This window comes from Taudactylus pleione, unplaced genomic scaffold (genome assembly GCF_031769625.1).
Source record: "Taudactylus pleione unplaced genomic scaffold, aTauple2 ptg000040l, whole genome shotgun sequence".
NCBI lineage: Eukaryota > Metazoa > Chordata > Amphibia > Anura > Myobatrachidae > Taudactylus > Taudactylus pleione.
The window spans coordinates 33,995,838-34,009,178 of NW_028284442.1; the positions used below are offsets into that span (position 1 = coordinate 33,995,838).

Here is a 13,341-nt window from a genome sequence, read left to right on the forward strand (position 1 = left end):
GGGGCCATGTTATGTCCTTAGTGGAGAGCCTTGCACCCCACCTCCTTATTGGTCACAAAAGGAAAACCCAACAAAGCATTCAGACAGAGAGTGGGACCTGCAGCTCCGACAGCACTCTACCCTTGTGTATTATTGCTTAGGGGAAGTATTCTGTTTAGTGGAGGAAACCAAAAGGTTAAACTGCCTTGGTCAGCAATCTGTCCCTCTGGAAGTGGCTGTGGTAGGAACCATGTTCTGCATCTCTTCTGGGATTGTTCTTGGTTAGAAGAGTCGTGGATCGTTTATATATCTTAGACCTGTTGAAGTGCTCACCCATACACTTTTTCACCATTGACCTTACTCGATACAAAAATTGGGCCTAGCACTGCGTGAAGCCATTCTGTTTTAATTACCTCAGGAGTGGTTTCTTTTGACCTGAATTTAACCTAAATGCTCTCAACACCCAGCTTCATATGGTTGTTCAGGGCGTCATTAACCTCTCATATTTTCATGTTTCGGCCTGGTGATGACGCCTAGACAGTTTATGGCAGTTATGGTTGCTTTTTTGAAGTTGTTTGGAGTGACAATCATTTCTTACCTGGACAATCTAACGATCAAGATAGGAGTCTCTCTCTAGGGCTGCTGTTCATCACCAGACTCTAGAAAGTTATCTTGCTAGAATACTAGCTACTTTGTCGTTTCTGGGACTGAGGAGGAGGCAAAGCTCCTGATAAATGTGCTGGTACTGAGAGCAAGCAAAAGGACAAACTTTGTTGCATGAAGGGCCATAAAAATGAAATCAATCAAGCTTACAGCAGTGGTATATACCTCAACCAGCATTGAAGCAACAAAGGCAAAATACAACAAACCAAAAGCCTGAGTGCAACAAAATTTCCAGATCTGGGAAGCCGATTTTCTCAGGCAAGTTTTTCACAACAGATAATTGTCTCTGTGTTCTGGGATGTTTCAGCACATGATGGTAGCAGATGTCAACATAATAGCATCTCAGTGGACCAATCTTGCACAAGGGCAAATGGTCCATTTTTAGTAGATGCTTTGTTTTATCCCTTGGAATTATCACGTTATGTACCTGTTTCCACTGATAACAGTGCTTCCTCCTGGGCTGAGGAAGATAAATGGTTCAGGTTATTCTGTTTGCAACAAACTGGCCAAGAATGTTAGGTCACAGGGACATTCACAGGATGGAAGAAGGCCCACAATAGTGTTGTCTCCTAAAATAGGAGCACTATTCCTCATAAGGAATTAATGTGACATAGTGTTTTGGCTATTGAAGCTATGATACATACAGGATACACCTTTCTGACAATGTTAATGGGACCATGCTCAAGGCTAGGAAGCTTGTCTCAGCAAGAATTTTTTTGTAGGGTTTGGATGACTTTTATTTATTGTGAAAATAAGCTTCCAACCATCTTTTCAGTTCATATGTTTTCTTGCAGCTTGGTCTAGAAGGTGGACTGAGACTTCGTTAATTGAAGGTTCAGAATTTTGCTCTTTTAGTTTTCTTTCAGAAAGGTTTGGCACTGCTTCTGTAAGTGCAGAGTTTTTTGCGTGAAGTAATACATGTACAGTCTCCATACTGTACATTCCACATATAGCTCTTTGGAATTTTAATTTAGTGTTGTCAGCAACACCTCCCCTTTAAACCCATGGAGTTGAAGTTTCTTACAGTATTGAGTGTTTCTAAACTAGGGCTCTGTCTTGCATATTTCCTTTTCTAATATTTTATGAGGGTGTTGCTGTTCATATGAAAAACTGTCCTTTCAAATTTAATTAAGGTGATTTCCAAGTTTAAAATTAACCAGGACATTGTGATATTGGCATTACCAAGAGATCTGCCTACGGCGGATGTGGTTAGCACTATGAAGACCTATGTAAATAGGACTATTCAGTTTAGGAAAACAAAAGATCTTTTGATCCATTATTATGCCCACTAGAGAGGTTGGCCTGTGTCTGAATAAACGATTATGAGGTGGTTTATTTCACTTATCAGACAGGCTCATATTGGGGCATATTACACCAGATCATTGAGCTCTTCCTGAACGTTGAGGCACGTGGCCTCCCTGAGAAGCAGTGTCAGTCAGCACCTGATCCTCTGTGCAAGTTAAATGTTTTGCATCCAAAACTCATCAACGCCCAGTCCAAACCCCTGGACCTAGAAACATGAAAATCAGTGAGTACATTCCTTCCATGATGTAGGTGCCTACTAAGAAGTGATTTTTGAAATTCGACTCCTAAGGGGGTGAAAAGGTCTAAAATGTTTCCTCCCGCTGTGTAATATCCTGCCTGTCTCATCATGGCTGTACAGTTCATATTCAAATACCATGGGGTATATTTACTAAAGTGTGAGTTTTTAGAAGTTGAGATGCTGCCCATAGCAACCAATCAGATTCTAATTATTTTGTAGAAGGTGCTAGATAAAGTAGAATTTAATTGGTTGCTATGGGCAACATCTCCACTTCTAAAAACTCACTTTAGTAAATATACCCCCAATTGTCATCTCAAGTGCTGCCAAACATCACAGCAGTTGGTGTGACTCCCCTATTTGAATAGCGAGGGAAGGAAATGTTTTACTACAGAGGTGAGAGAGGAAAATGTGTTACAACAGCAGTGAGAGGGGAATGTGTTACTACAGAGGTGAGGGAGGGGAATGTGTTACTCCAGAGGCGAGGAGGGGAATTAATTACTACAGGTGTGAGTGAGGATAATGTGTTACTACATGTGTGATGGAGGGATTGTATTTCTACACAGGTAAGGGAGAGGTATGTTGAATGTGTTACAACACAGGTAGGGAGGGAAATGTGTTACTACAGAGGTGAGGGAGTGGAATGTGTTAGTACACAGATGAGGGAGGTTAATGTCTTACTATAGCAGAGATGCATTACTATAGAGGTGAAGATATGTTAATATAGGGTGGTGAGATGGAATCAGTAAATATAAGGCTACCTGGGTGAAACCGGGTACATAAGCTTATATGTGTGTGTAACTGTGTATAATCTTGTATAGCTTAAACGTTCAGCAGAGGCACCCAGGCCAGCTGTACGGTCTACTCAGGAGTGCTGAACTATGTGTATGTGTGCGCATATGTATATATATATTTGTGTGTATATGTGTATATATATATTATATATATAAAATCAACAAATGCCCCAGCACACTCCTTCCATATAACAAAGTGCCGTGGTGCCTGCTGTATATGCAAATATGTGATTCCAAAGGTGGCACTGAATGGTCTAGTTATAAAAATAAAGGTAGCACAACAGGTGCTGCAATGTTTTTGGGCTTTAATCGCTCGTTGTCAGACTGCAGACGGGCGATCACATATATATGTGTGTGTAATTTCTTTTCCCTTTAATGCTCCGCTACTTCAGTGACCATTCTTAATACAATTATTTTGAATCATTAGGATACCCTACTAACCACTGTACCCAATTAGTCACTCTTCTATTTAGCTTCTGTTTATTGATTAGTTCTCTAATCATTATACTGTCATGTGGATTACATACACATATGGCACACACAAGCTTGTTCACAGATGATAGTTGCACTGAGAGCTGGCTCTCAAAAGGAATACTGCAGATTTGTATTTCTTTTTAGGTAAAATTCAAATACAGTATGTAGTGAATGAAGTCAGATATTTGTAGAAAAGGGCACTCCAATCATTAAGGCTGTACCTCTGCTTTCAGTAACTGACTGTTGTGTGAAGTTCTGTATTCAGTTGTAATTGTGTTCTGCACAATTATAAATGTTTTTCTTTCAGTTGATAACATATTAGTCCATTATGTGATATGATTTTGATTCTTAACTATAGATAAACATCCGAAGAAAAGAAATTCCGATATGAGCATTTCCAGACCAATGATGGCTATATTTGATTATAATCCAAAAGAAAGTTCTCCAAACCTGGATGTTGAGGTAAGTGTTCCTATTATGCTTAATGCAGTCCTACTACCAACAGTAACATCTGGTAATGCCCTTTTTGCTCTTTTCCTAGTATCATTGTTTAAATTATGTCATATCAGAATGTACACCTCACAAAGTATGAGATAAGAAAAATAGTAGGTGATAGCTATTGCACTTGGCATTGCCTGTGTGTATTTTTTTTATTTAATTTCTTTTTTTGCTGACTTTTCCCCTTAATTTAATTTGATTTGTGATGTTTGTTCCCCACCAAATGCTGTGTTGTAGCTTCCTCTTTCCTTTATTTTAAAGTACCAGCTCGCGCTGCCTTCCACAATCTTTGTATTAGCGCTGCAGTAATTATATTTTTTGTTCCCTAGGAGAAATATTATATAGATAGAGTTAGGGCTCAGATAAGTCAATTGGCTCCAAACAAGCAAGCAGTGGAAATATACAAACCAATTGGGGTTACAGGTGGCTGAGAAAACAATTATGAAAACACTTAGAAATTAATACCAGTTAGAGTTGGGATGGCTACAAAGAATCTTGTTGCATTAAACTGATAAGATTATACTGTATACTAATATTCAAGGCCGGCTTTAACTGCAATTATGTGTATTAGCACTGTATCCTTTAATTTAGCATGTATTGTAATGTGAATATATTCTATATTACTGATCAGCTTTGTATAATGTTTTTAGTGGGTGTAAATTTGTTTTCATTTGTGTTGTTTGTTTATTTAAGTAATATATATTTTTAAATTCATATTAGACTCCAGTATTGTAACTAAAGGTATAATAAAACACAGTCCTCTTTGTCCTATATATGAAAGAGGGATGGGTGAGAGAGATGTAGTGGGCTGAACTAGAATATATGAGAGGTACAGTTGGCATAACAGGGATAGATGAAGGGGTATGCAGTCACAAAGTGAACAACAGAAGGTTGACATTGATTAATGACGACATAATTAATTGTCAACACCTGGAAAATTTCGACATGGCATTGACAAGAATGTCCACATTTTCAAAATTTGCGTTTGGGTTACCGCTAGGGATAGGAACAGACTAAAACACATTGTTGACATGTCAACATTGCTTCTGTGTCAACGTGGTCAATGTCGACATTACGACCATGTTGACATTTTTATGTCGACCTAATGAATTTCAACATTGAATATCGACATAATATACTACACCTGATGAAAGACTCATTGAGCTGAAGAGGCATGGATGTAACACAACGTGGCAGGAAAGGGCATATATGAGACAGATGCGGTGAACTTAAGAGACAGTTGTTAACCTTTACTGTATGTATTATAATCTACTCCTTACTGTATGTATTATAATCTACTCCTTACTGTATGTATTATAATCTACTGCTTACTGTATGTATTAAAATCTACTCCTTAATGTATGTATAATAGTATACTCCTTACTGTATGTATTTTAGTATACTACTTACTGTGTGTATTATAATCTACTCCTTACTGTATGTATTATATACTCCTTACTGTAACTTATAAGGATATTATAAGTTACCATGGAGGTCTATGACCAACGCTGCTGTCTGAGTGTTTGAACAAGTCATAGGTCTCCAAGGTGACATCAGAGTGTCTGTAATAACGTACAGTGTGGTTTCTTTATTCCCTGTAATGCACTTTATTTATAAGCACTTAAGTGATGTCCTCAAAATTGACCAGTGACAAGCGATGACATCACAACTCACCATTTACCCATACAATATTTACAGGCATTTTGTGTATACTAGAATCAGTTGTTTATTAATCAAATATATATATATAATGTCCACGATCCGACACTCTCGTCATAAAATTAAACAAAGCTGGGGTAGCAATTAAAGTGGGGCATCCAAGGTGCATCTTCCAATATATATTACACTCACCAGACTTATCACAGCGGCAAGGTCCTCTAAAAAGCCATGAAGAGATCGACGTTTCAGTCCTCACTGGGACTTTTGTCAAGATACAATAGCATCACAGCCCAACGCCCCTTAAGTACATCTTTACACAATCCACTAATTAGTGAAAAAACACACCCCTCCCCACATAATAATAGACAAACAAACCCACATATAAAACAAGCATATAAAATATCCAGCATCAAAAGTGTTGGATAAACCATGTCAATAGCACTCAGGCACTCCCAAATACCTGTACCATCTCATATAGATGCAAAAACCAGCATATGCTATTTGTTCGTGGACGCGGAAATGAATTGCGTGTCACCACATGGACTGCAATCCCGGAACTAGGCGCTAACGTGAACACCTGTGTGAGTGCGCAAACATCTCATCGCTACGACAGTCAACAAGGGACAGAATATCTGTATCGTCATACAAAGTTTAAAGATATTAAATACATTGTAACTAATATCAGATCCAGGCATTGGATAAATGAGTGAGTGCATATCAGCCTAACCATGGTTACTAGGAATATTTCACTGACATACTCATAGATCAGTGAGACCTATACATAGTAACATAATGCAAATTCTGGTATGTCAAGATCTAATAGTCAACAACATCAGCCATCCAACGGCACCAATCTATCCACTGTACATTATTTTCATACATTTTATATTTATAGAGTAATCCAAAATATGGCCACAAACTGTACAGAAGCCAGAAAAAAGAAAACTGAAAAAAAAAACTAAAAAATTAAATTGAAAAAATAAAAAAAATACAAATAGTCCAGTGGAATTCGCCAGTTCCATAATCCTGATGAATAGTGTTTAGAGTATTTAGGGGTTCTTAGTCCCAAGAGATACCCGAAGATATAGAGTCATTTAAACCACGTGGCCAGATGGTATCTAATTTATAATCCATCTGACTCCTTCACGGAGTAACATTTTCACCTGGTCGCCCCCCCATAGGTGGTGGTGGGACCCAATCTATTACCATACACTTCAGCGTTGCCAAAGGGTGTTTCTCCTGAAAAAAATGTTTTGCAAGTGCTTTATCTGAGACAAGCGATGGCTGCTCTGATAGATTACCTATGATTGGCCATTCTTTTGCGGAACGGCCGAATAGTTTTTCCAATATACATCATAGAGCACAGACACATCAATATACGACATGATCTGACATACAGGTGAGATGATGTCTAATACAAATCTATCGTCCAGTGTGTGGATGATGGAATGACTCGCCACTGTTCATGCTTCTGCATGTTGTACAGTTAGTGCAGCGGTAACAACCCGTTTTTTGTGTCATTAACCACATTGGAGTTTTAGGATTAGGACACAATGTTGGACTAATCAGAAAGTCCTTGAGGTTTGGTCCTCTCTTATAGCCAATTAAAGGCTTTTTTGGAAGTCGATGTTTAAACACTGGATCTGAGGCCACTAGGGGCTAGTGTTGTTGAATTACTTTTTTCACTAATGGACCTGCTGTGTCATATGTCGTGGTGATCACAAAACAATCATCTTGTGTCTTGTATCTTTGTCCTATTATCAGAGGTGTATAGATCACGTGACTTCTGCAGACATTGTATGACAGTTTGTTCCTATTTAGATACAAAGCTACAACGAAGTATTGATTGATTCAGACGTGAAGTTTTCTTGCTACAGTCTATGATCCAGTGATCATTTGGAACATACTTTGAAACATTTTTGCTGTTGGATGTCTTTCTTTTTTTCCACTTATTCATTTATATTGGAAGATATAGTGTATATACACACAGATTTTTCAACCCAATAACTTCAATTCTTTGTCCTGTAGTAATTCAAGATGAGCTGTATATTTTATGGTCTACATTCAATTAATGTAGTTTAGGAATTTGTGGTCATTGGGCCTGATTCAGAGCCGCTCGTAAGCGGCAGTACGCTCGTTCCGAGCGATGTTCGCACTTCTGCGCATGCGTACGGATCGTAATACGTATGCGCGAACCAGTCAGTGCGGCCGAAAAACGTTTGTTTGCTATATAGCGAATGCCTTCTACTTTGAGTGACAGGATAAGGCGTATGTGGGTGGTAACAGGGGAAAGTGCTTGAAAACGGGGAGTGGAGATCAGAACGTAGGCGTGCTTAAAGGTCAAAACGGGCGTTTTATGGGTGTGCATAATTAATACAGCAGCGTCATTGACTACGTCACTGGGTTATTTTTAAGTCAGAACTGCTCGCAAGATTGTGGTAGGAAAAACCAACCACAAGAATAGCGAGCAGTTCATACGCTGGTCGATGTACTCGATTAATCTAATAAATAGCGGACATGACGTAGGATGCGAACGGCCAGGGGGCGTAGTTATCCAAAAAACGACCGCAAGATTTGTTCGCTCGTTCAGACATGGAGGCGTGAACAGACCGCAAAGAGCGAACGGTTCATTTGAATAGCCAGCCCCTTTTCCTGAACGACCATCCGCAAATAGCGTCCGGCTCTGAATCAGGCCCATTGTGCAATAATTGAACATGTCAACTTAACATATATAAAATATATGTACAGGATAACATAATTATTTTTATTCTGATTGATCTTATTGATTAACTTGATTTTATTAAAGTAACTGAATGTCAGAATCGAAAGTGTAATGTTTATTGATCATAATATAATTGGATCACTTTAATTTATGTATCCTTAATTAACTAATAACGCAAATTGTATTTGACATACCTTAATATTTGCCACATGAAACATTCATAGGTTTGTACACTGTCTATATATAACGGGTGGGGAACCTTTTTTTCTGCTGAGGGCCATTTTGATATATAACATTATTCGCTGGCCCTGTGCAGGCCACGCCCCCTCCGTGTGATGTCGCCCTGGGTGGGGCCACAATCGCCGATGATTACAGCAATGCCTGGAGCATCCTGAGGATGTTCCGTGGAGCTGTAAGGGCAGCGGTGTGATCGTCTGAAGCATCCTATGGACGTCCAGACGGCACTTCTGCATAGATTCTGACTGCAGAGTGCCATTCTAGGCTAGCAGAAAAAAGCTCAGAGGGCCAGACCAAATGATTCCGCGGGCCTTATATGGCCCACAGGCCTGAGGTTCCTCATCCCTGATATATAAAATGTGTGGTGATTCTGACCTGGCCAGGGAATGAAACTGCTTAGAAATACTGTGGTCTATTATTGCTTTCAAAGGTCCGGTTGGTGAAATAGTCTTATTATCTGATCATTTGTAAACCGTGTTACTCTTGCAAGATGTGCAGCCTTCCCCTTTCTCTGTTCTCCTTCTCAAATAATTAAAATCTACAGATATGTCCACATACATCTGTGCGCTACAAGTCGCGTTACACATAACGCGTGCACGACGTGCGACTCGGTAGTGCCGAACGTCTTTTTGTGCAACATTTTCCCTTAAAATACATCTTATTCGCAAAGCAATGCGAATAGAACTCGCAAGCAGCTTATGTTGATTAAAATATATGCAACATGCCTATATCTTGTGTGACTGTGGCTGTATCTGCATGCGAAATGCTACGTTACAGTGTCCGCGGCTGTGACACTGTAACGTAGCATTTTGCATGCAGATACAGCTGCAGTCACAGTCACACACAGAATATAGTTATGCCGCATATCATTTTAATCAGCATAAGCTGCTTGTGTGTCCTATTCGCATCACTTTGTGAATAAGATGTGACTTGTAGCGCATGGAGGATAAATGTATGTGGACACATCTGTATGTTAAAGGCAGCCTAGTGGTTTTAATTGTTGAGATTAGTTGGGCAGCACGGATGGTGTAGTGGTTAGCATTACTGCCTCACGGCACTGCGGACATGGGTTAGATTCCCTAACTTTGTGGGGTTTGTATATTCTCCCTGTGCTTGCGTGAGTTTCCTACAGGGTGCTCCAGTTTGCCACCACAATCCAGAAATATACAATACTGGTAGGTTCATTGGCCTCCACCCCAAAAAAATAACCCTAGTGTGTATATTTGTGCGTGTACATGTGTAGGGAACATTTTGTAATTATAATCTATACTTGGGCAGGGAATAATGAGTGTGGCAAATTATTCTCTGTAAAGCATTGAAGAATCTGTGTGCGCGCTATATAATTAACTGGTAGTAATAATAATCACTAGTTCATTCTTACCCAAGGCTGAATATATGTCACTGTAGGCTGCAAACACACACTACCTTTGCTGTGGTATACAGATGCACCCAGGTTCATTGTTGCCGATCGTGGCACAAACGTGGAGAATCGCGCTATGTTATGGCGCGTCCCTGTTCGCAGGAGTGCATCTCTATTCAATCCTATGGAGACGCACTTGCGCGTCCCCGATCACGGGAGTGCGTCTCCATAGGATTGAATGGAGGCGCTATTGCGCGTATCCGATCGTGGGAGGGCATCTACAGCAACACACAGAGCGATTCGTTGCTCTATGAGCAATGATGAAGCTGGGCAGATTCGCTGCGTTATGAGCAATGAATGATGCTGGGCAGATCTGTATTACTACCAGCGCTGAAAGGGTAGATAGTAAACATTAAGTGGAATAAGGGGATGTAGTTATGAGAGCCGCCGGTTTCAATCCCGACACAGGAATCCCCGCAAGGGATTTAACATAGGCATCGAAATGCCAAAGCCTATGTTAATCCCGACGCTGGAATGCCGACAAGACGCCGGACCACTCGCCCTCACCCGGGTAAGTATACACTTTGCTGGAGATAGGGGGGGTTAGGTTTAGAGACCCCCGGGGGGACTTAGGGATAGGCACCGCCCCGGGGAAGGTTAGGGTTAGGCTAGGGGAAGGGGGTGTTAGGTTTAGGCACTAGGGGGAGAGGTTAGGCTAAGGCATCCCTAAGGGAGGGTTAAGGTGGGGAGAGGTGTTAGGGATAGTATACTTACCTGCACTGTCGGGATTTCGAACCATCGGCCTGCCAGCGTCGAGATTTGAACCGCTGGGCTGTAGTCTGGCGGTCATTCATACTGATTCCAGAATAAGTGCTGATTAAAACAAAAATCTTACTACAATTAGGTTGAAATTAATAGTATGTTGTGTATTTCTAAAACGCAATAAATTGTAATGAAAACTATTCGTAAAAAAAAAAAAAACTTTTTTTTTTTTAGTTTTAAATAACAAAAATCCATGTACAGATAGGTGTGTTTAGAAACCACTGCAGACACTGGCAAATTAGGAGCTGTCAATACAGCCACAGAGACTTATTATTCACAACCAGACTACTTTATCTAAATAAGAGCAGAAGTGTAGCCGGGTGTGTGGGGTGGTATATCTGACACAAGGCAAGTGTATGCATTAGTAGGCGAGAAAGTTCTGCTTATAAGCACTGATCTATTTGTTTATGACATTATCTAACTAGACATTTTTTGCATCTGACGTCAGTGTCAAATGCAGGATTTTGAAAGGGGGGTTTCCATATCCTTGGTTACCGAACCAATGAAAAAATGTCTAGCCACAAATAAATATATATATATATATATATATATATATATATGAGAGAGAGAGAATATTTAGGACCACTACAGTAAAATATTGTACCACTCCGCCTATGAATGGGTACACACACACCTCTATCACTAAAAAAAACATGAATGCAGTAGGCAAATAAATACAGCTGGCATGATTTCTTAAAGACCTCCCTCTCCCCAGTAGTGCCCCCAGTAGTGGTCTCCCTATGCAGTGCCCCCTATGTAATTCCCTTTATACAGTGCCCTCAGTAGTGCTCCTTATACAGTCCCCCCAGTAGTGGTCCCCCTATGCAGTTCCCCTTATACAGTGCCCTCAGTAGTGCCAGTGCCCCCAGTAGTAGTCCCCCCTATGCAGTGTCCCCAGTAGGGGTCCCCCCTATGTAATTGCAAGATTCCTACATTATAAAGTAGTGGACCCTATGCAGTGGCCCTCCTATGCAGTACCCCCCAGTAGTGCCCCTTATATAGTTCTCCCGTAGTAGCCCCCTATGCAATGCCCCCACCCCTATACAGTACCCCCAGTAGTAGTCCCCTCTATGCAGTGCCCCTTACGTATATAGGACAAAGACGGAAAAAAAAAAAATGTACCTGAATTCCCGCGCCTGCCGCGGTCTGCTCCTCCGTCCTCCCGGCCCACTGTCCACTATGGGAGAGACGTTAAGACGTCTCTACCATCACCCACTGCGGGAGCCGGAAGACTGAGTTCATGAGTGGGCTCTGGCACGGCTCCGGCAGTGGGCGCAGCAGCCAATGAGAGTCTGTCTGACTCTCATTGGCTGCTAAAACAAACAAACTGCCGCCGGGTAGTACGAGTGTATTACCTGGTGCTAGTGTGCTTGTTTCTGTATAGTGCGGACTGCACTCACTGCAGTCCGCACTACACTTACTGATAGGCTGGCGGGGGGGTTTCTGGGTACTCAGAAACTCCCCTGCGTGTGCGTATGGACTTGACAACTGCAGCTGCTGGACAGGCAATAGCTTGAGTCTAGTAGAGTCTGACCAAGTATGTACTCCAATAATGATAATATTGGTTAAAGAGTTGTCACAGTTTCTTCATGAAGTCTACTGCCACTTAAGGTTCGGCATGCGGAGTGGCAGAATTCCCACTATGTACGTGTGGTGGAGCAAGCCGGCCCCTGCCACCCACATCAGAGACGCTGTTCTTTTTTTTTTCATATAACACAGCGGGAGTAGGGGGGTGTGGTATAAGAGAGATACAGTAATTAGATAGACTATGTATAGGTAGACAGATGTTAGACAGACAAAAGGTTTACAGGATCAGAAGGTCGAGACACTAAAGATAACTTGGTCCCAGCATCCAGATGAGAGGGCAACAGTCGCACCCAGAACAGGTCCCAGAGCAAAGTAGCGGCACCAACCAGGGACCAGACCGTACCGCTCCCACAGGTGCCCCTTACACTTAGATATGTAAGAAGTTTGACAGGTACAAATGGTCGACAGGGTCAAAAGGTCGATATGAAAATGGTCAACACAAATTTTTTTATTTATTTTTTTTAGTTCTAATCTTCATTGTAACACTCCCCTTGGTGCCTAACCCTCCCTCCTGGTGCCTAACCCTAACTGTCCCTTCTAGTGCCTAACCCTAACACTCCGGAAAGTGCCTAACCCTCCCCCCTGGTGCCTAACCGTCTGGGTAAGAGGTTAGGATGCCGGCTGTCAGAATCTTGCACCAGAATCCGACAGCAGTCTTAATCCCGGCTCCAGAATCCTGACCACTGACATCCGGACAGTGAGTATTGCAGTTAGGGTTAGGCACTAGGGTTAGGCTGTAGGAGGGTTAGGGTTAGGCTGCAGGAAAGGTGTGTAGGGGTTAGGGTTACTTACCAAATTCTGCCAGCTCTGCAGATATGCTTAACTGCCCATGACTGAGGAGGCTGAGGGCACTTGAGAAGGAGGGGGCGACCAAAAATATTGTGCCTATGGGCAGCCTGACCCCCAAATACACTTGAGAAATGAAGGGGGCGTAGTGAATTTTGGGTTCGAAGAGCTCCCCGGCTCAAGATCCTCTGCACTGATCCCAACCCAGCAGACCTATATA

The 13,341-nt window shown here is 41.5% G+C and overlaps 1 protein-coding gene across 2 annotated transcripts in view; it reads left to right on the plus strand.

The window, feature by feature from the left end:
* The window catches only part of TSPOAP1 (TSPO associated protein 1), a 352,001-nt gene that overhangs the window by 321,282 nt on the left and 17,378 nt on the right, over nt 1–13,341 (plus strand). For both annotated transcript variants that reach the window (XM_088455323.1, XM_088455314.1), the window contains one exon: nt 3,809–3,912. In XM_088455323.1, coding sequence (XP_088311449.1) covers nt 3,809–3,912 — 104 coding nt within the window. The remainder of the gene's footprint in view (nt 1–3,808; nt 3,913–13,341) is intronic.